This window comes from Poeciliopsis prolifica, unplaced genomic scaffold (genome assembly GCF_027474105.1).
Source record: "Poeciliopsis prolifica strain line A6 unplaced genomic scaffold, Auburn_PproV2 SCAFFOLD006, whole genome shotgun sequence".
Lineage (NCBI taxonomy): Eukaryota > Metazoa > Chordata > Actinopteri > Cyprinodontiformes > Poeciliidae > Poeciliopsis > Poeciliopsis prolifica.
The window spans coordinates 14,953,259-14,978,978 of NW_026562381.1; the positions used below are offsets into that span (position 1 = coordinate 14,953,259).

The 25,720-nt window shown below is 38.3% G+C and overlaps 1 protein-coding gene and 2 long non-coding RNA genes across 3 annotated transcripts in view; all 3 read left to right on the forward strand.

Moving 5' to 3' along the window:
* Window positions 1-343: 343 nt before the first annotated feature.
* LOC129360801 (ankyrin repeat domain-containing protein 50-like) overlaps window positions 344-25,720 on the forward strand; it is a 39,104-nt gene continuing 13,727 nt past the window's right edge. Inside the window, 3 exon segments of the mRNA XM_055031219.1 lie at window positions 344-550; window positions 2,168-3,242; window positions 18,823-19,055. Of these exon segments, the coding sequence (XP_054887194.1) occupies window positions 2,737-3,242; window positions 18,823-19,055 (739 nt within the window). The 5' untranslated portion in view covers window positions 344-550; window positions 2,168-2,736.
* LOC129360803 (uncharacterized) lies at window positions 3,251-5,987 on the forward strand. The gene is made up of 4 exons (XR_008606094.1): window positions 3,251-4,775; window positions 5,357-5,474; window positions 5,588-5,844; window positions 5,939-5,987. It is a non-coding gene; the product is annotated as an uncharacterized LOC129360803 (long non-coding RNA).
* Window positions 6,198-6,877, forward strand: LOC129360802 (uncharacterized). Its single transcript, XR_008606093.1, has 2 exons — window positions 6,198-6,414; window positions 6,571-6,877. It is a non-coding gene; the product is annotated as an uncharacterized LOC129360802 (long non-coding RNA).

The following is a 25,720-nucleotide window of genomic DNA, read 5'->3' on the forward strand; positions in this document are numbered from 1 at the left end:
ATAGATAGATAGATAGATAGATAGATAGATAGATAGATAGATAGATAGATAGATAGATAGATAGATAGATAGATAGATAGATAGATAGATAGATAGATAGATAGATAGATAGATAGATAGATAGATAGATAGATAGATAGATAGATAGATAGTGTACCCCATTTTGCTAATGCTTTTCCAGTTATCCAGTTATTTTTCCTATTTTTAGCCCTGAATAAAATCCACTTCTGGTGAAGGAAGATAAGACTTCAAATCCCATGGGTCTTTGCGGGAGAGTGTTGGCGTGTGCGCGCACTGAATTTATGTGGAGTGGTCGGAGGCGGAGAATCAGTCAGCTCGCTGTGGAGCTGTGTTGGACAGCAGGAGGAGCCGACCACCGACAGAAAAGACCGATTCAAAGAAAGAACCCGAGTGATACCCTGATGCTGAACACCAGCGACGGGAAGAAAAGGGTAATTGTTTATTTCAACGTTTGGTTTGAACGCGGATTTACAGGAAATCTACGCAGGAAGCTCCGCAGCCCGAAAATAGAGAGAGGATATTGAGAGAGGTGAGAGGAAACCCGTTTGTGGTTCGGTACAGACGGTAAACTGAGACGAAAAATAGCTAAACGCTCCACAATTGGTTCAGTTGGAGTTGAAGGAACAGTCGCTGTTGAATGCATCGACAAGCTAAGCTACATTTAACATTCAGATGTCGCCCTAAATGCATTCAGTTGTTAGCAAATCTATTCTTGGGATTTTAAAAGCCCCATAGGTAAAAGTCTCTCTTTCCAAAACAGGGTGAGGTTTCTCTGGCCATACAAAAGACTTCTGCAGCCTCCTCAGTTAGTGCTCTGAATTCGTGCCGCTTTGCTAAAATAAATGTTCAAAGCTTGTTTCCCGTTAAAAAAGCTGACCCGTGAAATTCTCAGCCTTTATTGAGGGATGTATTGTTTGTTGGAGGCTTTCAGCGCCCCACAGAAGCAGAAAGGTGGAAATGTATCAGAGTCTAGTTATCTGGCAACCTTACAAAGTAACCTGGAAGGCTGTGCGTGTTCATGTTCCTGCAGCGTGCAGCTAAACTGATACGAGACTGAAATATATCAATTTCTGATCCGCTTTCGCTGAGTATTGCCTTAAAAACATTTTAATGCTGAAGAACCCTTCATTTCCACTGTCTACGTGCAGGGAAATGGGGACTTTTCCCCCCTCTCATGTCAAGACGGATGTGGACTGTTTGGGATTTAAAGCCACATAGAAAGGAAGACAGGATCAGTGGAGAGACTGGAGAAACTGGACAAAAAAAGAAAAACCCTACCAAGAATTTAGTTGCAAGGCAGGCAGGCAGTGATGTGGGTTGTGTAGGATGAAAGCATAGAAAAACCAGCTTGCCTACCTTATGTGGGTGTAAGAGGAGTCCACGTTTATGTACAGGCTGGAAATAATCTGCTGTAGTTTTCATGTGTTTGTAAAGGGATAATTATCCTATTTGTGTTTTTCTATGACATGTCTGAGTTATGAAATGAAGTATAAGAACCTTGAAAAGAACAGCTTCATGATTTTATCAACAAAAATAATTGATTAGGATTATAATTATATTTTCTGCTGTGCAGACCAAAATTGTTTTGTTTCTTAGTGCCTATTGACAAGAGTTTAATTCTATTTTACTGCTGTGCTTCGAGTAGAGTGTAATAAACAAATCTGAGCAGGTTAGTTAAGCTACACGTGCCATGTCTGTTTCGGTTCATCAGATGTAAAGCATTAACTTTAATAGAAATCATGGACAGTGCCATTATCTTGTTTTTTTTTACACCCTGTAAAAAAAAAGACCAATACACTTGTCCAGTCTATGGAAGGAAAAGAGATACGTAAGATAAACAAACAATAATGCAAAAGAAAATTGTTGTTATTGTGTTCATTTATTTTGCAGTTTATTGCTTACAGTGGCAGACTTATTCATCATTCTATGCTCCACACAGCTACAAGAACTAATTCCTTTGGCATCTTGTTATAAATTATTTTAAAGCATAGAAACTTTATAACATTTTTAGCTATTTTAGAACTGTACTGTAAAAGGCATTTGTATGTCTTGATACTTGCAACCAGCTCATGTCTACTTGTGAGTTTTAGATGCAGCAAAGTTGCACTTTGGATTTAATCTGGATACTCTTTCCCCTTTTTTCCAGGGATTCAACATGTTATTGGAGAGAGTGACTTTGCACTGGCAGCCTCATCCATGTTAATGTAATGGAAACGTGCTCCTGGTCAGCAGCGTCTGAAATGCATCAGTGGAAATATATGAGGAACCCCCATGGCTAATCATATGAAGTGGTGCTGGCTTGGCTTTGCCTCTCAAGAGTCGGGTGCCCTGCCCTTCCCGGCCCAGCGCCATGCTAAGACAACACATGGACAATAACAAGGAGCGCTCAGTTCAACCGGTGGGAAAGCTGTGGAAAAAGTTGGTGGAAAATCTACAGTTTGAGTCCCAATGTCAGTCTTGTTTTTTTTATTATTATTATTATTTTGACCTAGATTCCCTGTAACACACAGTAGCCATCTGAAGAAAAGCTCCTTTATTCTCTTCCACTTCTACTCTAAGTTGCACCAACATTGAGATTGTAGGGGAACATTTACAGCTGAGAAAATGGATGTTCAGATTTACAGCCGCCTTCTGTTTAAATTAAAAATGCATGGGGGAAAATAAAGGGACCCATATGAGCAGGAGGAAGAGGCGGAACGGCAGCATCAGTTCAAAATGGCCCAAACCAGTTTGCTGCAGGGAAAACGCTTTTACTGCCGAGAGTGGGTCTTCCACAAGATCCAGCACTGCCTGCAGGAGAAAACCAACAACCTGAGCGGAGTGAGCAGCACTCCCAGCAAGCAGCCCCTGCCTGTTCCCGGTGGGGGCGTGCCCGTCCCCGGCAGTATCACGACCGGATCGGCCAAGTCCGGTAGCTCCTGGGGGGTGTTACTGGTGGGAGGACCTGGGAGTGGGAAAACTGCGCTGTGCACGGAGCTGCTGTGGCCCACATCAGCCCAGGGAACGTACCGCAGTCTGCACAAGCAGAGCCTGGCTTTCCACTTCTGCCGGGCCGATGACTCGGACACGCTGTGTGTCGGTGGATTCATCCGGGGTCTGGTGGCCCAGATATGCCGAGGCGGGCTGGTGCCGGGTTACGAGGAAAAGGTCTGCGACCCGGCTGTGCAGAGCACCCTGCAGCCTGGGGAGTGTGAGAGGAACCCAGCAGAAGCTTTTAAGAAGTAAGAATATGAATATTCACATGAAAGCATCACTTTTCTGATGGAGCTTTTAGGGCTGCAACTAAAAATGATTTAGTTATCGATTAATCAGATTAAAAAAAGGCACATTCTGCAGACTTTTGCAGTTATAAATAACATTTTCACCTAAAATGTAATAACAGCTTTTCTTTAATGAACACTTGATCATTTTTAGCAAAGGACATATCTGCAGTGAAAAAGTACTTCTGGCATCAACATGTGAAAAGCTCAAACCTTTCTGCTTCAGTATAAGACTTACCTCGCCATCAATTTATAATTGAATACAAAAGGTGATTAAAAAGTCTTTTTTTTTTTAACAGAATTTGTATCATGAAATGCAAATTTTATTCCTCAATGCAAAATGTATATATTTTGGGATACTTGTGACTTAATTACTGATTTAAGATGTTCTTTCAGCATTTGACTTTTTTGAGTCTTCTCCAGTTAATGATAAATTAGTTACTAAATTGGATGACGATTACTTCAATAATTGATTCAACACAATTAATCCTTCTAGCCCTAATAACTTTTCATCTCATAAATGCCATTGTTTTATATCATAGAAATTATGAATGCCTAATAGTTTTATTTATATTTGGTGTTAAAAGTAGTAAGTGAATAACTCACTCAAATAATATCTTCTGTATACATTTATGTAAGAAACTCATTTGTGTCCTTTGAGGTAAAAATAGTGTTTGTTTGCTTGGGATTTAAAAAAAATAAAATTAAAACTCAGCACCTCCCCCTCTGCTTCCTATGATCCACCTTCTGACCCTGATACCCCCTCCTCATTTTTTTTTTATTTTTTTTTGCTCACACACAACCAGAGGCTCCGCCTCACAAGCCTCCCCTCTTATTTGCTGTCATGGTTTTGTTGGTTTTCCCCCCCGGTGTGGCATGCTGGGTGGGACTGTCCCCGCTCGGCTTTCTGATTCAACAAAGGTTAGATGTTTTTAAGTCGTGACCAAGCTCAGGTGGCCAGAACTTTGAACTGTGACTGATTCCCAGACCTGAGGAGTGACTCCTGTAAAAGGATGAAGTGCAGATGTTAAGTTGAAGTACAGTAGGTTTTGTGGGCTTGCAGCACCCTGCCTGGGCATGTAACGCGATCAAGATGGACTGTTATTGCAAACGGAGGCTTTAAAGGCGAGCTGCACGTGAGAGTGAGTGTATGCAGTGGACTTGGATGACTTGTCTGCACAGCATGGGTCAGGCTGTCTGAGTAACGCAGGATGGAATGCACCACAGAACACACACACTTATGCTTTTGTGGCCACACAGTAAAAATAGGAGAGTAATTTTTTCGGAGTTAACATTATTTTCATCAAAAAGAGTCAAATTTATACATTAGAGAGTGAAATCATTTCAGTTGGTCAATAGAATCGGAGTAAAAAATAGAGGAAATTATATCGGAGTAAAACAAGACCACGCCCACTGAAGTTCCTTAAGTTTCGTTTCTTCCGCCATCTTGTCATCCCGCAGTGGAAACGGAGGCGACGGTTAGCTATGTGCCAGGTAAGTCCCCAAACGGGTTTTTTATATATATATATATATATATATATATATATATATATATATATATATATATATATATATATATATATTATTAAGACTAAAGGTGTGATAAGGTGCTGCTGTATGGTTGTGGGGGAAGGAGGGATGCAGCGAGGAATTAACATGGTTGGCTAACTAGTTAGCATGTGTACTTCAGCTATCTTAATTTAGCAGTTTACAGCAATGTAAGCAGAAAAACATCAGTGCTGTACAATGCTTCGTCCATTATTATATTTTCACAAGTCGAGGCTGTCGCTATTTTTAAGCTGAGAGACTGAGCTGTACTGTCGGAGCTAGCTCTGCTAGCATGTGGAGTCAGTATTCCGCCCAGAAAAAAGCGCGAGAAGGCTATGCTAGTAACTGCTCTTGAAATTACTAGCATAGTATTATTTTAGTGAATCCTAGGGTTGCAGCTCGTAGAGCAACGATAAAATAAAAAAAAAACAGAATTCAAGTTGTGCTTTATATGCAAATTGTGTAAGTTGTCACGGTTGTCTTTGTTTTGACAACTTTAAAAACATTTGTCATTCACCTACTTTTAGGAGCATTATTACAATGCAGAAGATGGAAGTGGGTATTTGGCTTGGAGACTGAAGTTTGTACAGAGGGAAGCTTCTAATGGACAAAAAAATGTCCCCAGACTGTCACAAACCCAAACAGGTATATGGATTTATATTTGTACACATTTCATCCTGCAACCAAACTGCACAATAAGTTCCCAAGCGTTATTTATGAATCCTAACATGGAGTCTCACATATATATGTTTTTTTAGGGGGACCAACAACTGATAAGAGAGACTGTTTGAGAGAAGAAGACTATCTTCTGACAGATCGCTTGTGTTCATAACAGTCTCTTCATCAGCTGTGTGCTTCATCAGTGCAATCACTGATGAAGCACACAGCTGATGAAGAGACTGTTATGAGGAACATGAAACAGACTTTCAACTCTCGTCAGAAGATGATTCATGACCCAGCAAAGTCATCTAGTATCTTTTTGGACTTCCCAAGATTCCTGGACATAGGAGGATTGGTATGTTTATTTTCACTTCAGTTTAACCAACAAAGTTTAAATAAGAAAACTTAACAAAATGATTTTTAAAACCTTCACTTCATCTATTCTCCAGGTTGAGCAAGATTTTATGTTGATGTTTGGGGAAGCCATCTCTGCAAAGTCCCTGAGAAGTGGCCCACTGTCTACAAGCATAAAGTCCTCAAACAAAGCCGGAGTCTCACACAGTCTGATGACCTTCAGAACCTTCTTTACAATGCTGAAGGCACAACAGAAGTGGAAATGGTAAGTTGCAATTACTTATAAAGAAAGTGTTTTATGTAACAGAATTTTATTTGAATTGGTTCAATATAAGTGCACCTCCTCCTGCTGTTAGTTAGATTTGGTAAGCTTTCTCTAGAAGTATTAACATGGTTGCAAATAAGAAGTTTTGGTAACATGTTTCTTTAACTTTTTCTTCTAGGATGGGACAGTGACATGTCATCCATTTTGATCCTGGTGTGCCTCCTGCCACAGTCACCTCCTGGATACAAGAGACCAGGAAAACTCTCAGCCAGACAAGCCAGTGAACATCTTGTGAAGTTTGTCAAGGTAAGGTTAGAGTAAAGGAAACATTTATGAAATTGGTCTTCAATTTCATTTCAAGTGACATTTAAGATATCCTGAAAAGTAATTTGCCTTATCTATTAGAACCCTGTCTTCTTTGAAACCTAAGACTAATAATGTTTTATTCTGTTTTTGCCACAGACAAGAACCAGCATCAAGGAGCACCTTGAAGGCATCGCAGAGAGCTGTCAACCATACCTGCTTGCAGTAAGGACTCAGAGGAGCGTGATTTGATGAGCTTTTTAAAGCTCACTTTATGTTTGGCACTTCATTTGATCATGATCTGGTCAATGTGTACAAGAGACGGACCTCATGTTATTTATGTAGAAGAGCTTTACTGTTCCAGAGCTTTTCATTTCGAGGTGTCATACAGTCATGAAGACGCAAATGTTTAAATTGTTCCATGCTGTTTTCTGTGAACAATAAAAAATGGCTGTCCAAATTCTGATTTCTGGTCTATGCATTGTACTCTTACAAACAGCTGTGTGTTATAGCTGTAAAACAATTGCTTCGTCAGTGAAATTACATTTACATTTGGTACTACTTTAGAATTTAATTAAATGTTTAACTGCACAATATGGAATAAAATGAAATTAGGACTAAAATTTTATACTATATGGAATAAAATGTTATTCTATTTTATGTAAAATTCATTTTTAATTAGATTAAAATTTATCTCTACTTAGAATAGAATGCAATGCTTTTTGGAGTAAATTATATTCTACTTGGAGTTAAAATACGGTAGAGTATTTTTTCTTTTAAACAACTTGGAGTAAATTCTCTTGGCATTGATTAAAATTTTTGCACTAAATTGTGTTGATTTTAATCTGTAATTTCAACTCTTCCATGAGAGTAAATTTTACTCTATTTAGACTGGGACCAAATGTTGTCTTTTTTAGAGTAAAATTTTTTTCAAATTGTGTAAAATTTACTCTGGAAATTTTACAGTGCATCTGGTGACACTTACAGCACCATCTCAACATCACACACACAAAGCAGGGGAGTGAGGTGAGGTAAATCATTTTTTAATGATTTACCTCACTTTTCATATCAACTTGGTCTTTCCTAAGGAAGCCAGCGCTCTTGTCATCTGCTCGTAATCATACGGCTGGTGCTGATGACTCTGACTTGAGGTTGACCTTTCTTCAAATAAAAGGCAGGTTTTATTATGAAACAAACCAGGACTCTGCTCTCTGCTTTGCTGGAAGTTGGGACAGGCACGCTTGGTCAGCCTCTCCTCGTGAAACAAATATTCTCCCTGCAGTCGACACCTCAGGCCCAGAATCTTATTATCACTCCTCCTTTTGTTTGTCAGCCGGCCAAAGGGACTCTTGGTTGAGCGCCTTATCTTCATTTAAAGCGTAAAAGATTCCCCAGCACTGCTGAACACAAATAATCTGAATGGCCTCCTTTCTGCTCCAGATGCTATCTGCTTTCAAGAAGCCAAGAATGATGTCTGGCACAGAAACATAAGGAAATAAAAGCAGGGCGGAACATGGAAAAGCATAAAACTTTAGTGTTAGTTCAGGATTATGACTGTTAATTTACTTCAGGAATAAAAATTCAGAGGGGTACATACCTTGTTTCCATTTAACTGATGCGGGTTTCACATTTTTAAGTAAAAGTCAGAAGTTTTATTTAGTAGAAGCATTTGGAGGGCTTTTTTTTTTAAATCTTTCATTTTTGCTGCGAGAACTTTTGGCCTGCCCTCTCTAAACCCTTTTCCAGCTGTGATTTTTAAACATTGCCTAGTGAGTGAGTGCAAGAGGCCCTGCCAAATTCTTTAGCCTAGTCAAAGGTAAACAAGTCACATTGTTGGTAGTAATCCTCACTCTTATGTTAATACAATAAAACCACTTTGACATGAGTTAATGTCCACCTGTGCGATTTGATTCTAGCCTTCTTTTGCAACAAAAGCTTTCTAGATTTTGGGATTTAAACACAATTCCAAAGTCCTTGAGTGTTACAATTTATAGAGTTTCTTTTTTTGTTGTTGTTTTCCTAATATGCTTTAACATTATTTTGCCTGTTTCTTAATGTTTAGACTAGAGTCCCTTATATGTTTTCTTCTATGTTTTGTTTTTGCTCTTGCATGTAAATGAGGACAACAGTGGTGCAGTTGAATAAAATTTATTTTCGTTTTGACTAAAATTTTACCAAACAAACCAAGATAAACAAATGTTTTGTAAAAACCCAGCAATTAATTTGCTAATTTTATCGTACTAAACTACAAAATAACAAAATCTTACCAAGTATTCCGACTAGTTTCTAGTGCAAATAGTACACTTGAAATGAAACAAAACAATGTTTATAAGTAATGTTTCAGCAAGATATAAGAGCTTGTTTTAGGTTAATGATATTGATGATAAAGTCCTAAGTCCATAGCCAAATTATTTCATTTATGACATGAGAAAAATGTAAATGCTGCAAATGAAATAATCTGTCAATGAAAATATTATTTTTTTCATCAATATTAAGGAGTCATATCATGGACTTGAAACATGTACTGAAAAGTGATTTTAACTAAATATTACTATACATGCTTCTCTATATTGTCACCAGTCACCTCCAAGCCATGTTCCACTGCCTCCACCAAAACAATTGTTCAGTTGAAATGAGTTTTCTTGAATGTCATTCAAACTTGCACTGCTTCCTCCTTCTCATTAAGTTTTTTTTTTTTTTTTTTTTTTTTTATATAAATTTTTGATTTGTGTAATCTTGCGTTCATAGAATTAGAAATGGAAATAACCTTTATTGTGCCTCAAGGGGGAAATTTAGGTCATACTGGTTCCATCTCTTGGAAACAATTATTATTGTTAGTTTTTATTATTATTTAAGAAAAGGCTTCTCTTTCTAGATGTTTCCACAGTAAACTGCTCGCTAGTATTTATGCAATTCCCACTTTGTCACATCTTATTACAAAATAGATGTTTTAAAAGAATCCTGATTTTAATTTGCAAATTTGATGTCAACATTTTCAGAAAAGAATTAAGCTTGAAAACACAATAATTATCATATTTAGTTTTATCTTAGAAACTAAATATCCCTTGTAACTGAAATATTAACACCAACAACCTTTTTTTTTTTTTTCTTTCAAGGTCCTTTTTGAATTCACACATCTTTAGAAGTAATGTGATGCATTAACAGGTCAAATGCCTGCTGGCAGCTGCCACAGAGATAAAAGGCAGTTTCACCTTTCAGTGTGCTTTTCTTCTGATCTGAATCAGCCAGTGCTGGCTGTCTTGTTCAGACAATAAACTTGATATTTCTGTTTCATTTACATTTCAGATTGGTCATCAGTGATACCTAAAACCATTGTCTGTCTGGCTGCAGACATCAAGGGTTTATCTGCCACATTTGTCTGTCTTGCTCACATCCGCATCACTCTCTACTAAGTCTACTTATGTTTTATCAAACATTTGTCAGTTTGCAAGTGTCTGAGTTTGAAAGAACTGATTTGATAGGCAGGTCAGACGGCATACAATTTTTTTTTTCCCTTCGATGTTGAGAATAAGGGGAATTAATTATTTCAAGTTAGATTATTTTTTAATTTTTTGTTCATGGAGCAAACTGCTATCAAATGTTTGTGTGTCTTTATGTAGATCTGTTGTATCAGAATGTAAAGTAATGTGATTTGCAGCTGTGCAGGTTTTATTTTCCTGTAAAGGGCATAGGCCTCCGAAGTGATGAATGATCTTGGCTTAAATCTGTGAAAGGGTTGGAACATTCTCAACTAGTATTTTATTCTGAGGACATATGTGGAAGGAATTAATTTTGCACTTGTTGGAGTTATTTTTTTACACAGCTTTTCTTCAAATCTTAGTTTGTTCAAAGCAGTTTTTGATACACCAAATAGGTTAACATTTCTGCTCATGTCTGTTTTAGCATTTTGAGTCTATGCCATTTTATTGGGGTTAAAATGAACGCGACTCCTTTGCTTTCATGTGGTCCACTGCTGTGGAAAATGTGCAGGAGATTAGGGCTGTGTTTCAGAAACAAAAGGGGTAAAAAAAACCTCCCAGTGTGAAGCATCAGCTCTGTTTGGGCAGATGAGGAGAAACGACAGTGCTGGTGTGGCTGCAGCGATGACTCAGCAATCGTCTCTCCACACCACAAGCAGCGTGTGTGGAGCATTTCTGCCTACGTGTTCGGGTGGGCACTCATAACTCATTCATGTAATGGTTGTCCAACTTTTAAGCTATTAAGACCACAGCAAGAGGAGCTGTGAGTTTATTCATGAAAGCAAAGAATGGCTGTGGTCGAAATCAATCGTGAAAACTGACCATCATTTGCTGAATCAAGAGCCACTGTTGTGATCTTTTCAATGGTATGTAACCTCAAATTACTCGTGTTTACTTTGAAAGTAAACAAAAAAAAAAACTTTTTTTGAAGAAGTAGACATGTTTGTTTAAGGATTTGTTATTGTGGGAGCCTTAAAATTTAAATCTGATCCTCCTGGCTCCTCAGTGACGTGGGTGTCCTTATTTTAAAATCCTCTATGATTGATGGAGGACTGGCAACATAAGCCAATCACATCCCACAACAGTCATCACTTTTTGGAAGCAAGTACTGCTAGACCCATGTTGGTGACTTGGTGTTGGTGTTCACTGACTTGAAAAAGTGTTCATATGTTGCTGTGACAAACATCAATGTGTTTCACTGGGATTTTATATGACAGACCAACACATTTTTTAAAAATTATAAGAGAAGTGATGGATTAATTTGTAAGTTGCTTAAATTCAATGCAACCAGCTTCCTTTACCCAGCTGGTGGTTGCTCAGTAGAGTCCACCTGTCAAAATAAATATTGCTTTTCCTGGAAGTGTTCAGAAGTTTGTTGGAGAACATCAGTAAACAAACAGAAGACCAAGGAACAACTGACAGGAAACATGAAGCTGGTGTTCCTGGAGGAAATGTAGAGACCACTGCCTCGGGTCGGGGATCTGTTAACAGGAGGACTAGGAGTTGGAAGTTTTCCTTAAAAAGCCTAACCTAACTCCTCTGATTGTAGCTGATACAGATGTTTTATTTTTTGTCTAAAAGGTCGTAAAAGCAATAGTGGGGTGACATGGCATACATGTAGTGTCGCTTGTGGTGAAAAACTCACATGTGTTTCACCATAAGCATACCATACTTGCTGTGATGCACTACAGTTGAAGCACTATACACCCACGATGTCTGGTCAAAGTTGATGGGAAGATTGGTGAAACTAAAGATCAGTCAGTCCTGAAAAAAAAAAAAACTGACACTGCAAAAGGTTTAAAACTGGGGCAGAGGTTAGCCTGGCCTATGCACACATGCAAAAACAAAGGAGAAAAATTTTTTATTGAAGTGACAAGGAGAAATGTATATTACTCAGGGGGAAAATTATGTTTCCAGCAGATTTAATTGAATAATTTTTTACATTCTAAACTTGTCTTTGTGCCAGAAAACACTTTTTTGCTGCCCTGTTACTGAAAAGCTAGCAACTAGAGAGAGAGAGTGGTTTTCAGATCTAATCCAACTCTGTACTGAACAGCTTGTTGGTCATCTCTACTTGCATCCAGATTAATGCACGTTTATGTTTGAGCAGAACAGGAGGCAAGTGTTGGAAAGGACAGGATGAAATTTCAGATTCCTTTAACAGTATTGGATAGCTATCCAGGAATGCTCACCTCGTCTGGCTCTGGAAAAGCTTGGGGGTGGTGATGGAAATATTTGGTTGCGAGGAGGAATGTGTGCTTCTCTTAGAGTGTTTACACCCTGATAAATTATTAATAGGAAATATTATAAAGAGGACAAGTATTTAGTATAATATCACATTTGAATAATTTTACATAAATTTTTCCATTAGACTAGTTCTGTCAGTCTTTTGAATCTCATATAACTTGAAGATTATCTGATTTACTGCAATATGACTCTGCATGCATTTGCAGAGTTGGATGTTGAGTTTTCTTTTAAATCTTTCTTGCACCAAGTCATCTGCTTGACATAATTTATTTTCAGTTGACTCGAGGCTTTGGTTTGCTTAGGGATGGCGCTCAATGACAGTGGACATTGATTCAGGCCAAATTGATTTGTTGCATTGTCTCAGCCATTTAAAGAAGAACAGATACAAGCATTTTTTTTAAAAAGTGCTTTTTGGACCATTCGGCTGTAATTAGGGGTGTTTGCTGATGTTTTATCTCATCATGACAAGTCATTTATGGGTAATTCTTGATTGCTGTGGCACATAATTATTTTTTTTTCTTTTATCTTTCAAGCTACTTAATACTGATATTACATTTATCTTGAGAAAGCTATGTCAAATTTATGTTAGTGTGGAGTAATACTTTAAGACGGCTTTAACAATAGTAGAGCAGAAAATCAATCAAATGAGGAGCCACTTTGTTTTTCAAAGGGTGGCAATTAAAAGCAATGATAAGGCACTTAAGAGTCTCAAGAGGAAATGCCTCCCTCTCATTCTTGGAAGATGCCACATTGTATTTTATGTAAAATGCTTCATTTGCCACCTGAGTCTGACTGTGTGCATACTTCAGCTTCGCTGACTATGTGCGCATTTTTTGCAACAGATGGAGAAAAAAAAAGTTGCAAAATCAGACGTAACCTTGTGAGTTTTCTTGTCTTCAAGCCCAACATGGTTTCTGATGACTTGGTACCACAGCTACTGGTGAGAGATTGCATGACTCCTACATGTCTTGCCAATGTAAAAATTGGTCACTCTCGATGTTAGGAGGAATGCATTTGGACACACCTATGACACACCTGAACTGCTGATGTGGGGATTTTAGTTTTTTGAATTGCAGATTTCATCAGAAGCTGTTATTGACATTTGTGGTTAGTTAGAGGCTGACAGAGTTTGGGTCATACCTCTTTTAAATCCTCCCGTAGTCTTCCAGTTTGTTAGGTCTCCATGTTGCCGCTTCCAGACTGCTATAACTTGTAAAAAGTTTTTCCAAATTTTTACCTCTTTTCCATACCTTTATTCTCTCCGACGGAAGAGCTCACGTTCCCACTGCAGAGTGAACTGCAGTGTGATCAGATCTGAATCAAAAACAGTAGAGCATACGATCAGGTACCTAAAGCCTATGAACGCAACTACAATGATCCTGAAGCCTGGGTAAAGTTATAATCATAAAGTTTTAGAAATCATACATGCCCTTAGAGAAAGAAAATGGTCAAAATATAAGGATGGGTCAGAGGCAGGTTTCCCACATGTGAAGACACCACCACTCTGTGTCAGCACAGGCGGATTACATTGATGAGTCAATACAATCTGTCTTAAATAGAAAACAAAGTCTTTCCTTGGACTTGTAGGTTTAATCCATGTCTAGGAATCTGTTATTATCCTTTGGATTTCCTCAATTGGGGTTTAAAAGCTTAGAGTTTGGAGGTTATAAAAACTAATCTGTTTTTCAAGAAGATTACATTTTCACAGCTTTAGCTGCAAGATCACTTGAGCGACAACTCCTGTCAGATTTTGAGGGGTTAACATAATATATTTTGACTCATAGAATCCCAAACATTAAACAAAACTGATGTTTTTACTTTGTGCAGTTAAAGAAAAATGCTGCTTTTCTTTATGGTGATGTACAAATTGCTATAGTTATACCACCGCTTAGTCAAGAAATGAGTAGGTTTAGTAATTAAAATAAAAATTGACCTTATTTCCACTGTTTTTTCATAGCTCCATCTTTAAGGGTCATTTGTGGATGTAAATGCTGTGTAAGTTGATAGAGACTCCAATGCTTCACTTCAGGATGTTGATTTCCTGGTAAATTCAGAGGAATTTCAGTGTTTATTTTTAATATGTTAAACTTAATGAAAACATTTCAAATGTTTCTTCACCCAGTTTTGTTGATCAAATCTCTGTAATTGCAGTTTTAGGGTGTGTTCATACCGGCCATTTAGACCACTTCATTTGAATTCCACTCCAGTTCATTTGCCAAAAAGTTTGGTTCATTTGGGAAGTGTGAATGTATAATCGGATCATAAATGGGAACTCTGGTTCGATTATAAACAAGATACGGGAAGTTGTCACAAAAACAGCGGTCTTGGAGGCTCCTCACGAACCTCTGAACACCTTCAGTCTTGAAGAAAAGGAACAGGCCGAGCGGATCTTCTGAGTTTCTTCAGTTTCTGTTCCTGTCGAGGACCTTTGATTTCCTTTTTCTTTTGTTATTATTATTATTATTAAAGTGAAATGCATTCATATAGGACTGGAGATGGCTCCAAAAGCAAGAAGCAAACTATAGCATGGACCTTTCTGAGTAAATATGATAAAAACAAATGCAACAGGCTAGCTCCAACAGGAGAAATGACTTGTAATCTCTTGCCAAAGACAAAAGAGAAATCCTAAAACTGCTAAAATCTGATGCTTCTTCATTTTATTTACATTTTGTGAAGAACAAAGTTGTGCTCAGTGTCTTCAGAGGTTTTTGGATAATTTTCTTTAGTGGTTCTTAGTGTAGCGCCACCACAGGGGAGGCATGAATACACCTTAAGTGAATCTGAAGTATTAAATTACTTCTGGTAGGTTGAAATTTTCAGTTAAGATTGTTTATGATGCACAAGCTGTTGGTAATGTCAATCCCTAAGATTTCTCAAACGTCGTTCTCAAAATAAATGGTTTTAGAGAATTTCAGAACTTTGCAGAACTTCATTAAACCTAATAAAACTTTGACACAGATAAAAGCAGACTGACAAGAGTGCTAGTGTGCAAGTAGGCAAAGTATCTACACCTGGATGTTCAGAACATTTGTTCTCAGAATTTAACATGCGTCTCTCATTGCCCTCCTTTTCAGAGGAATGATTGCAATACTGACCAGCATAATGTCAGATCTGGAGAAGAAGAACGATCTTCCTGATGGTAGTTTGGTTGGGTTTGAGTGAGTCAGGACATGACTCAGGTTTGGTTCCGTTCTGTGGCACTGAGCATTCCCCTGACTGTGGAAAGGCATTCAGCAGAACTTCTCTAAATTGGCTCCATGTTGAATGAATTGGTGATTATTTTAATGAAAGAAGAGGAACGCTTCGTCTGTTTGATTCCGTTGCCTGGAGCTTCACATATCTTGACCATTTTTCCACGGTTAAAGTTATATTGAGAGCATATTTTGACTCCAGTGCCGCTTTCTGTGAGCATGTGGGCCTTGGGGTGTGCTTTGTGACTTTGCCAGTCTTATAAAACGAAGAGCGTGAATGTGCGAGGCTCTGAATCGCTGCCCAGTGCAGCTCTGTCAGCCAAGAAGTCTTCACTAAACATCACACTGAAAGCTTCACTTTGTACATTATGATTGCAGCGACGGCGGCTGCAGCCCTCAACACAACATGACAGATGGGGATCGTGTTTGATTCATGTAAGACCTCCCTTCCCCCAATTTTCTCCATGTTAAATTGCTTTTGGAATCAATTTGAGCTTTTGTTTAGTACCAGAATAATTAGTGCATAGGTCCAGGGCAATGGCTTTTAGTTTTCCAGGTGTGCAGCGTATTTCTTTGACAAATGAAATCGGCTTATTTTTTCCCTGCAGCTCCCACACCCTGTTGAGTTTTTCTTTGTCTGAAATCTCTCCTTTTTGACTCTGACAGCCTGAAAGTAGCTGGATTGTGAGGGAAGAATGCTGCTTTGTTTTGCCCACTTGCTGTCACTGTGGATTTGATTGTCTCGGTAGCAACGTGGCCTCATACACAACCATTCACACACTCTCTCACAACTCACCCCTGCGGATGGACATTCCCTTTGGCAGGACTCCCAGATGGCGCTGCAGGTTCTGTGTGGGCTGTGACAATGAGACTGAGTGATTGACTGCACAGCTAAAAAGGCTGAGCAGCACTGAGGTGCAGCGTGACGGTGAAAAGGCATTAACAGTGCTTTTCATTCCAGCTGATGGTTTACATTGCTTAGAGAAAATTTGCAGCTCAAGGTTTACATTTTAAAACTGATCATTTTATCTAATTTCTTACTGCTAAAATGTGGAATGACTTTGAAAGCCAGTACTTTATTGAGCTAAAATATTTGATGCATATGTTTATAGAAGTCAGAGGTTAGTATGATGGATTGGTTCAGGATGCTGAACTGATACGATGACTGTTGTCAGACTCAATAAATTGCAACAACTTATTAGAAATGGGCTTATAGGGCTGGGATTACATTTTTGAAAAAAATATAAATATATTTTTTTATTTTTTACTAAAGCTTGAAGCCACCTGAGATCCTAATTGTCTCGATGTCGTAATTTCCAAGAATTATTAGTCTTTTTGCGGACATCAACAGACCTGAATGCAATGCTAGAATGTCCTTGTAAAATAAACTAATTATTTACCACTACATCCTATTTGTAAATTTGATCACATACAAAAAACATAGTATGCAATCATACATTGGATAGTTTTATAAACATTTTCTATAAGTCCGTTGTGAAGAGTGCAATCTGTTCTTCCATCATTTGTAGGGATGGCAGCACCAGTCGGTGACTTAAAATTCCTAAAGAAGCCAATGAAAACAACTGTTTCTGTTCAAATTTCTTCATTGAATAAACATCTGCTTTCTGAAACCATATACATCAATAGTGTCTTCAGTCAGAGGGTTCATCGCATACACTGTAATACAGGCTACTACTGGAGATTCTGGCATCGACAAGAACTGTTTAAGGAACTTTGTAGGCCTGACAACATTACATTTCTCTGTGGGATTGAAGTGCTTTTGCATTGAATTGAATCACTGAGCAGGAGAAGTAAATTGTTGCACTGCGCTCTGAAGGCTTTTTATTTTTTTTAAAGGATCTTACTTTGGAGCCAAACATTTAGTGACGGTCTGTTGGGCCGACAAGATACGTCTTGATATATCACCGTTTGAGCATTTAATGTCAAACCTCACAAGCAGCATATGTTCCATTAGAAGAGAGTGGTGGTTAAAGAGAGTGTCCCATCATCGGCAAGGTGACAGATTTTTATCTCTCTGACACCCACTTGTGAAGAGCCTCAAACGCCCCACAGCTGCGTCTAATCCCGAGTCAAGTTCTTGAATTCATTTGTTCATCCTCTTAAACGTCTGATTAACCAAGGGGCGCATTCAAATGTCACTTAAAGGAAATCCTGTGATCCTTCATCACAGCCAGGCGAGCTGGAAGTAATTTTCTGATTGTTGGAAAACGACACCTTCCCAAACGAGATCTTGTGGTGTCGCAGTGGATCAGAGGTCTATGCCAACACAAACATGGCTGCGCAGAAAAAAATCAAATGAAGCTGAATTTGTTGGTTGCTTCACTGAGCATTTATGTGTGAACTTGCCTGTTGGCTCTGAAAACTGCAATTACATGTCTGGTTTGCATTTATCAGCTGATAACGGCATAATTCAGCGCTTAGCTGTGCTCAGATTTGTATTGATGTGGAGATGATACAGAAAGCTTTACATCATGTTTGCTTTATCGCTGGATTTCACATGGCGGCTGCAGATATTTTGGAGTCTGTATTAATGTTGTTGGAAACATTGTTAAACTTTGATGCATAAAACTGTTTTCATGTTGTGTAGTTTTCAATCAAAGCCCATCAAATCCCAAAGATTGTGTATTTTTTTTTTTTTCTTTTGAGCTCAGATTATTGGCAGTTTGGGTTGGACAGAGATGCATTTACTTTTATGTTTTTTCCCTTTTCATCCATATGGACTATGATGTGGTTTGCTTTGGGGAAATCAGTTGTCTGTTGTGACTGTCATTTTACTGCTTTGCAGCTGTAAGAATACTCACACCCCCAAAGCTTTTTCCACAAAAATCTGAATATATTTACTGAGATTTTAAATTATTAGCCTCCACAAAGTAGTGTTTCAAGTGTTCTAACACTGAAACATAGGGTATATTAAACATTTTGATCTAAATGCAAAATATTGTATGTGGTGGAAACTTAACAACCCAGGACCATGTGATGAAAAAAACTAACATTGTACATGAGGTGAAAAATGGTGGTGGGAGGATCATGCTGTAGAGATGCAGTTCTTAAGCAGCAGTGGTCAAGGTCAAAGTTGATAGGGAGGTAAATTGATAGAAATTCTTGAAAAATATTCACTGTCCAACAGGGAACCGCAAACATACAGCCAGATGTAGAATGAAATGGTCAATATCAAAGTTTTTATGTTTTAGAATTGCATAGTCAAAGTCCCTAATTCAGTAATTGTAGAAAGATATTTGAAAACTATGTCAGTTTCCTTCTTCGTCACAATTATATGGACATTTATTCTGGTCTATCACATAAAATGCTAAAAAACATTAGTTTGTTGTTTCAATGCAGCAAAATGTGAACATATTGCTGGTGGATAAAAACTTCTGCAAAGCATGATGCAATTGCAGATTAACGTGTAGAACAAACAAAAGCCAAAACGTGAAATGTAGTAACATTTGTTCATCTCACCGCTCCTCCATCAGGTGTGTCCTTCTGCCTCTGCTGAGCGTAAAGCCACCTCCGCAGTCCTTCTTCCTGCTTGTCGACTCTATTGATGAAGGCTCCCAGCTGGGTGAGGTGGAGCAGAGGTCGTCGCCAGGGTCTCCCAGGACAATTGCCGAACTCCTCGCCAGTCACCATGAGTTTCTGCCTCCTTGGCTGCTGCTCATCTGCTCTGCACGCAGGCAGAACAAAGCCATCACCAAACTCTTCACAGGTACAATACCCAGTTCTGTCTATTGATTACCATAAACAGGAAGTTTAAATGACGGTTTGATTTTATTTGCCCTCGTTAGTACTGCTGTGTCTGCAGCATGATTTGTTTACTGTTTATTTTAAATTGTGCAGAGCTTTCCGCCAACTCTCCAAGCATCAAGATCACAACTGTGGATATTTTAGTGTTCTTTAGTGTGCTCTAACGCGTCTGTGCCATACCAGCTGCTATTATCTCCTTGTAGGTCCAGCAGCATTTTACTCTGTGGAGATGAGTGGGCATAACATTACTCTGGAAGCTCTTTGCGTGGGAGGATGTTTTCCTCGCATTGCTGCGGGTTCCTCCTTTACTTTCCCAAAACTGCTAAATGGAATCTCACCTCTTATCTTCAATGCTACATATTTCACTGGAAAGCAGGTTAAATAAGATCAGTTTGTAACATGAATTGTGCTGCTTGCAACTATGTTTATAGTAGCAGAGCTAACATTTTAGTAATCAATTATTCTATTGATTATTACAATTAATTAGATAAAAAAACTCTAATTCTGCATATTTTTTTATTTAACCACCTATCCCCTTTTATGCAATATTAAGAATACATTAAATCAAATAAACACATAATTTAGTTCCTTTTTTAAATAAAATGCACATTTCATGCCTAAATTGCAATAGCATAGCATTCTTTAAGTGACAATTTGATCATTTGTAGCAAAGAATACTGGAGTGAAAATAATACATCAAAATATGAAAAGCTCAGCCCTTTCTGCTTCAAAGTTCATTCACCTGGTCAAATACAAGATTGGATTGCAGAGGGTGAGAGGGTGTTAAAATATTAAATGTTAAAATATCATAGCATTGTGAATATTATTATTTATTTTTTGGGCAGCTCCAGTAGCAGCAGGTCCACTCCTTCCCCTCTAATCAAAGTTTTTAAATGTGGCATTGCTTTTGGTTTATTTTCAGGATCTGTATTAAAGCAATTTTCTAAAACTTTGAGTTTCACTGCAACGCAGTTGGGGGATAAAATTGACTTTGTTTTTGCATTAAAACACTTTCACTCCATGTTTATGCTTGCTTGTTGGGCTTCAGATAGATTTTTATCTAAAATTGGATTTTCATTGGGAATAAATCAGACGGAGGAGCTGGCAAGAGTATATATAGTCCAGAATGGTTTTAAGAAATGTTTATCTCTGCCTCAGAACTTCGGTGCGCCTTCTGTGTCTGGCAGCTTGATTTTTGATCATCTCATGTTTACCTGATGAGCTTCGGTTGTTTTTTATCTTGACATGGCTAAAAGGATCTTCATCTCAAAACTATCTGATGAACTATCGTTATCTCAAATTTCCTCATAGATAGGTTTAAACTTTGTTTTCCTTCCTTTCTGATTGCACAGCTTTTGTCAGGCTTTTATTGTAATTCCGCAGCAAATGCTTTTAAAAGTAATGGTCTCTTCAGAAAAGTGGGAAAGAGCCAAATCTACATGCCAATTGTCACGGCCACAATTTAGAAAGTGTTTGGTTTTTAAAACCATTTTCAGCTATTTTTTCCAGATTCAGTCTTCAGATATCAGATATTGCCCTCTACCATACAGAGACTTTACTTAAGTCTTCATTTTGTTTCTTGTTTGTTTACTAGCAGCCTAGACAAAGACTACTTTGTCCAGGCTACTATATCAACTTAAGGGCATGTGTCCACTAAAAATACCCTCCCAAATGTTTACAGTTAGGAGATGATGGTGACCTGCCAAAAAAAATAAAAAATGCTCATGCTCTTTGCATAGCCTACTTTTCTTTTTTTTTTTTTTTTTTTGTTGCACAAATGACCTATTTTGTCTCTGGCCAAGCATTCTGTGGGTTTCCCAAAATTCCAAGCTTATTTTGTTGAAACGTTCTAGATCAGAAGGCAAATCCTGAACACTTCATTCTTTCTTTGGATTGGTGCATAAAGGGGTGAACAGAAGAGATGACTTCCTCCTCCAAGAGCAACTCTGTGAATTCCTCAGCTCTTGCTGAACTGTTATTCCTTGTGTCTGTCCACGAGTGGAATGTGCTTTGGGAAGTTTTCAACACCTCTGAGACCAAGCAGGAAGACGGAGTCATACCGGCTTTCTGTAGCAGAATGCCTCGCTCGCATCCGCTCGGCTAATGCCTCGGAAACAAAGAGCGGTTTGTCCGTGAGGAGCAGAGCAAGAATTTAGCACGCTGTCTGACTAATATTATATGAATACGCCAGCTTAATTAGGCCTAACGCTTCCTCTGCTGTCATTTAATGGAAAAGAGCGATATTCCAGGGATGCAAGTCATCCTAAAACTCAGGATGAGTCTCGGTCCGCTGTCGCGGCACACATCTGGCGAAAGCTTGATTTTCTTGTGCTGTCCCCGCTCTGCAAGCCGGGCTACTGTAAGGGCATGATAGGGGTAGCAGAGTGGAAACACTTAGGCAGCGATTTTGTTTTGGAGCTGGGGAGAATCTGTGCCAATTTAACAAGGCCTCTGGCAGGGAGACGGCTAGGGAAAGGAGGAGGTTGGTGGGGGGTTGAGTGTTTAAATAGAAAAAGCTTCTCAAACCTTATTTTTTAACTGTCTGTCAGAATAATTTCCTTTTGGGAAAAATGGTGACGCTTCCTAAAAACCGAGCACAATCGTCTCTATTTTATGATCCGACAAACATTTTTCTGCAGACTCTTTTTGCTTTATCTTTCAGAATAATTGTGTCACTTATGGTCTCATCTGAATAATTACCACCTAATTTTAATCACAGGCTCCTCACAGTGTTTGATCCACCCCAGTGTGTGTGATCTTTTTATCGCGTAGAGACATCACTGAACTGTAATAGCTACCATCTGCCCAATTCATGCCTGTCAAAGTCTGTGTTTCTCAAGTAGAATCTGCATGAGTACTGCATGGAGAATAAGAGAGGAAGTGATCAAACCAATGTGATTGGGATGGCACACTGCAACCTTTACCTCGGTAAAGTAAAGGTTGATATCTTGGTTTACTTTGGTAAAGGTTTTTTCTCATTGAAAGCAAGTTCAACTCTAGAATATTGTAACAAGAACTCCTCTGTATTCAAGGCGTACTCTCTGCAGCACATTGTAGATCACATATAGATGTCATCCAGTCACTAAAAATAAAACCTCTGGTGTTCATTTGACCTGCCAGCTACTTGTAAATCAAATTACACATTTGAGTACAGTATTTCTTCAAGTGCAGGGATGCGCTTTATAATACACAGGGTCTCTGTTGTGTTTGGTGAACTGACTGTAAGAGGATCTGGTAATTGCTTAATAACACTTTACTCAACTCATGCACTGGGGTTCATGTCTAGATGTGCCAACTTTTTGAAAATTAAATAATTTACACAGAACTTTTTGGTCTGGATTTACACTAAATTGGCAATTAAACTGCCTTTTTTTCCCTAAGTAGTGCACATCCTGTTTGTCAATGGCATTAAACCCTTCTCAAACAATGTGGAAACAGCATGGAATGGAAAGTGAAACACTTGCCTTTGTGATGATGTTCCTTAACAGAATAATGAAAATCACTCCAACCATGATGCACATTTTTCATGACCCATGCTTAGACATGAAAACATAGAACCTAGGGGTTTTGTTTGTGGTTTTGTTTTGCAAGCATTTATGTCTAGTGGGCCACACATCAAAATAAAAATAAACCAAGAAATTAAATGTGTTTTGTTCTTGCTTTTGTGCATGCATCTGCTTTTGTACAGACCTCAAATTGCCTTTTCAGCTCTATTCTGCTTGTAACTGAAAACAGCATTTAACTTACAGTTAATTCTTAGGCTCCTTTTGAGGAAGTAGGGTGATTTCTGCCATCTTTGCCATAGCATTTGCAGTGACTTACCCAACTTAAATTATTTGTTGTCCCTGACTTGTCTGTTGAAGAAATTACATGGTAGTATTTTCTATCCATGGTTGTATTACTACTCAATAACAGATCAGGTGATAGTTGTTGTAGTTTGAGGCACAGTAGAGTTGGGAATCTGTAACTTAATGATTGGTTTAAGTTGCTGTGCTCCCACAAAAAACAACCTCCTTTTTGGTACACATACATCTCTTGTTTTGAAATATTTTTTCTTAATTGAGCACCATTAATATCATCCTGCTCTTGCTCAAATCATTTATACTTTGATGCTGAGAGTACTTGCTGTGATCTTTGTGTTAACATGAGATGTCCTTGTGCTGAACATATAAGCTCACAAGTTTTGTTTTTGCATCCCTCATAATTAGGTCGTAAATGACAATTAAGATAATTAAGCTTTGGCTTTTGTTAATCGAGTCCTCTTCTTAAAACATCACAGAATAAATCTCATATAGCTGGTAACGTAATGTAGCTTTTCTGCTTTCCAGTTGTACTTGATAGTCAGATGCTCTGGTAGAAGATTATGTAACATTAATGTTATGTTTCATCCAAAAGAGATTAGGTACACTTAACATTAGATTTCCCAAGTTTCAGCTAAAAGATGCTGATACTAATATCAATAATTTAAAAAGTGCAACTCAGTAGTTAATCATTCAAAAATTTGCAATTGTAGGAATTTATAATTGTAGGACAATTTTGTGTACCTGGTGTAATTAAATGGATGTATTTTAACTAAATGCTGCTACATTTAGCACTAATGTTTTTTTTGGTTTTTTTTTTGTGGCTATCAGATCAATAATACAAATAAAACAGAATACTTGTGTCCTAAATCTATGAGCAAAAGCATGTGTTTTATCAAACACATGCTCCTCTCTCGATCTAAAAAAACAAAACAAAGATTGGTTATAATCAGATGGAGCTGGTGCATCAATAACCAGTGTGATTTATCCCCTCATGCAGACAGAGATGGATAACAATGATCAGTGTCGTTCAAAGGAAAATGAAACAAAACATTGCGCAAGCTGAGGCTTAAGACTTTGAGATGAAAACCTGCAAGAAAATGAGATGTTCGTGCATTGATCAGATGCTGTTTCAGTGCTTAAATATATTCTGCTGAAGCTGTGAAATTTAATATCTCCAACTTCACAAACTGCCTCTTCAGAGTTTCAGGAACTTCAAATCGATATGCATCATCATTAGAAACGTCAGCATTTTAACTATCAGATTTTTCTTCCAGTTGTTGAAAAGGAGCTCTTGGCCTCCATTAAGAAGAGGTTAACCACCTAAAAACCATGAAGATAAAGTCTCCCATTGGAGATGAATCATAGCTTTAAGATGGTGTTATTCCAGTTTTAGTCTGAGGAAAATGGGCACACTACAGATCTGCTTTGATGAGATTTACGCTTCAAGAACTTTTGATATCTTGGTTTTACTCACTTCCTTGAAAAATGACATTTCTTCTGATTTAGAGCTTTTATTATTAGAAATATTTTAGGTTGGGGAAAATGTTTAAAAGTAAAGGAGGAAGTAAAGGTAGAAATCACATTCCTCCAATATGAAAAAGACACTTTCAGGATATTGTGAGTGTGTTTGTTTGTCTGCTTGGGGATTAGTTTGCCCACCCTATCAAGGACTTGAAACACGTCTAACACCTTAGCTCTGCCCACCATGAATTGAGCTTTATGAATTCAGCTTGCCACAGAGACAGGAGGGATTTACCACCGACTGTCATAAATTAAAAGAGCAGCCCTGTTTTTAAGAGTGCAGCCTCCTCCGTCTCTCTGCAGTCCTGCGGATGAATCTGACACGAGTGTAAGCGGTCCCTCCGCAAGAAGGTCAACAGAACTCTTGACTTGATGTGTTTTGTTTTCTTCACTTTTTCAATGCTTTCTTTTTGGTCAAATGTAAGCACTCATAGGAGGGAGCATGAGATCTTCTGGCTGCCTGACAACACAAACACTGCCATGAAGCAGTGAGGACAGTTTATTTCTTCTGGGCTTAGAAATTCTCCCCATAGAAAGACAAAAAGTGCTTGGCTTGATGACTCCTCAGTAAATGATGTTCTATGGCATCATTTTGGACAGTTGTATGTGAAGTGGTTTTGAAAGTAGCAGACTATTTTAAACTTTTTTACAAGAGGTTAGACGCCGACAATTTTCTTTCTGAGGTGGGACAAAAAGCCCAAAAGACTGGCTCCAAATCTTTTGGCCGTTCTTGAAGCTTCAGCAGAGACACTCCAGTTCAGAACTAAGCCATGGAGCACATTTGATGAACCCCTCCTACCACAAAGCCCTTATTGTCCTCTTTAGTCACAATTTCAGAGTAACAGGGCCAAGGACGCCACCTTTAATTCACTTTCCCGCCCTTTATTTAAACCAGCTAACAAGCTGAATTGTGTCCATATTCTTGTTTGAGTTGTCGTCTGTGAGGCTGCATGCTGAGCATCACTTTGGATGACTTGAAGACCATAATCCCTGCTGAATACAGTAATTTACCACCATGCAGTCTGACAGCCGGGCTAATTACAGGTGTACCGTGTCTGCATGTGTAACACCTCAGATCACTCCCTGCAGCAACTCAACATGGTGCATGGTGAACAAAGTGGCTGGCCTCCTCCTCCTTTTCTGAGGTGATGCCCTTCGGTATGTGGCAAGCCTGTGCCACTTCTATGAACTTATGATTTTTCATTTCAAGACTATGGTGCAGACTTGCTAGATTTTTTTCTTCTTTTTTATACAGATGAAGTCTGTTATTAAGTTTTAATTTGACCTTCGCAGGAATAAGAAT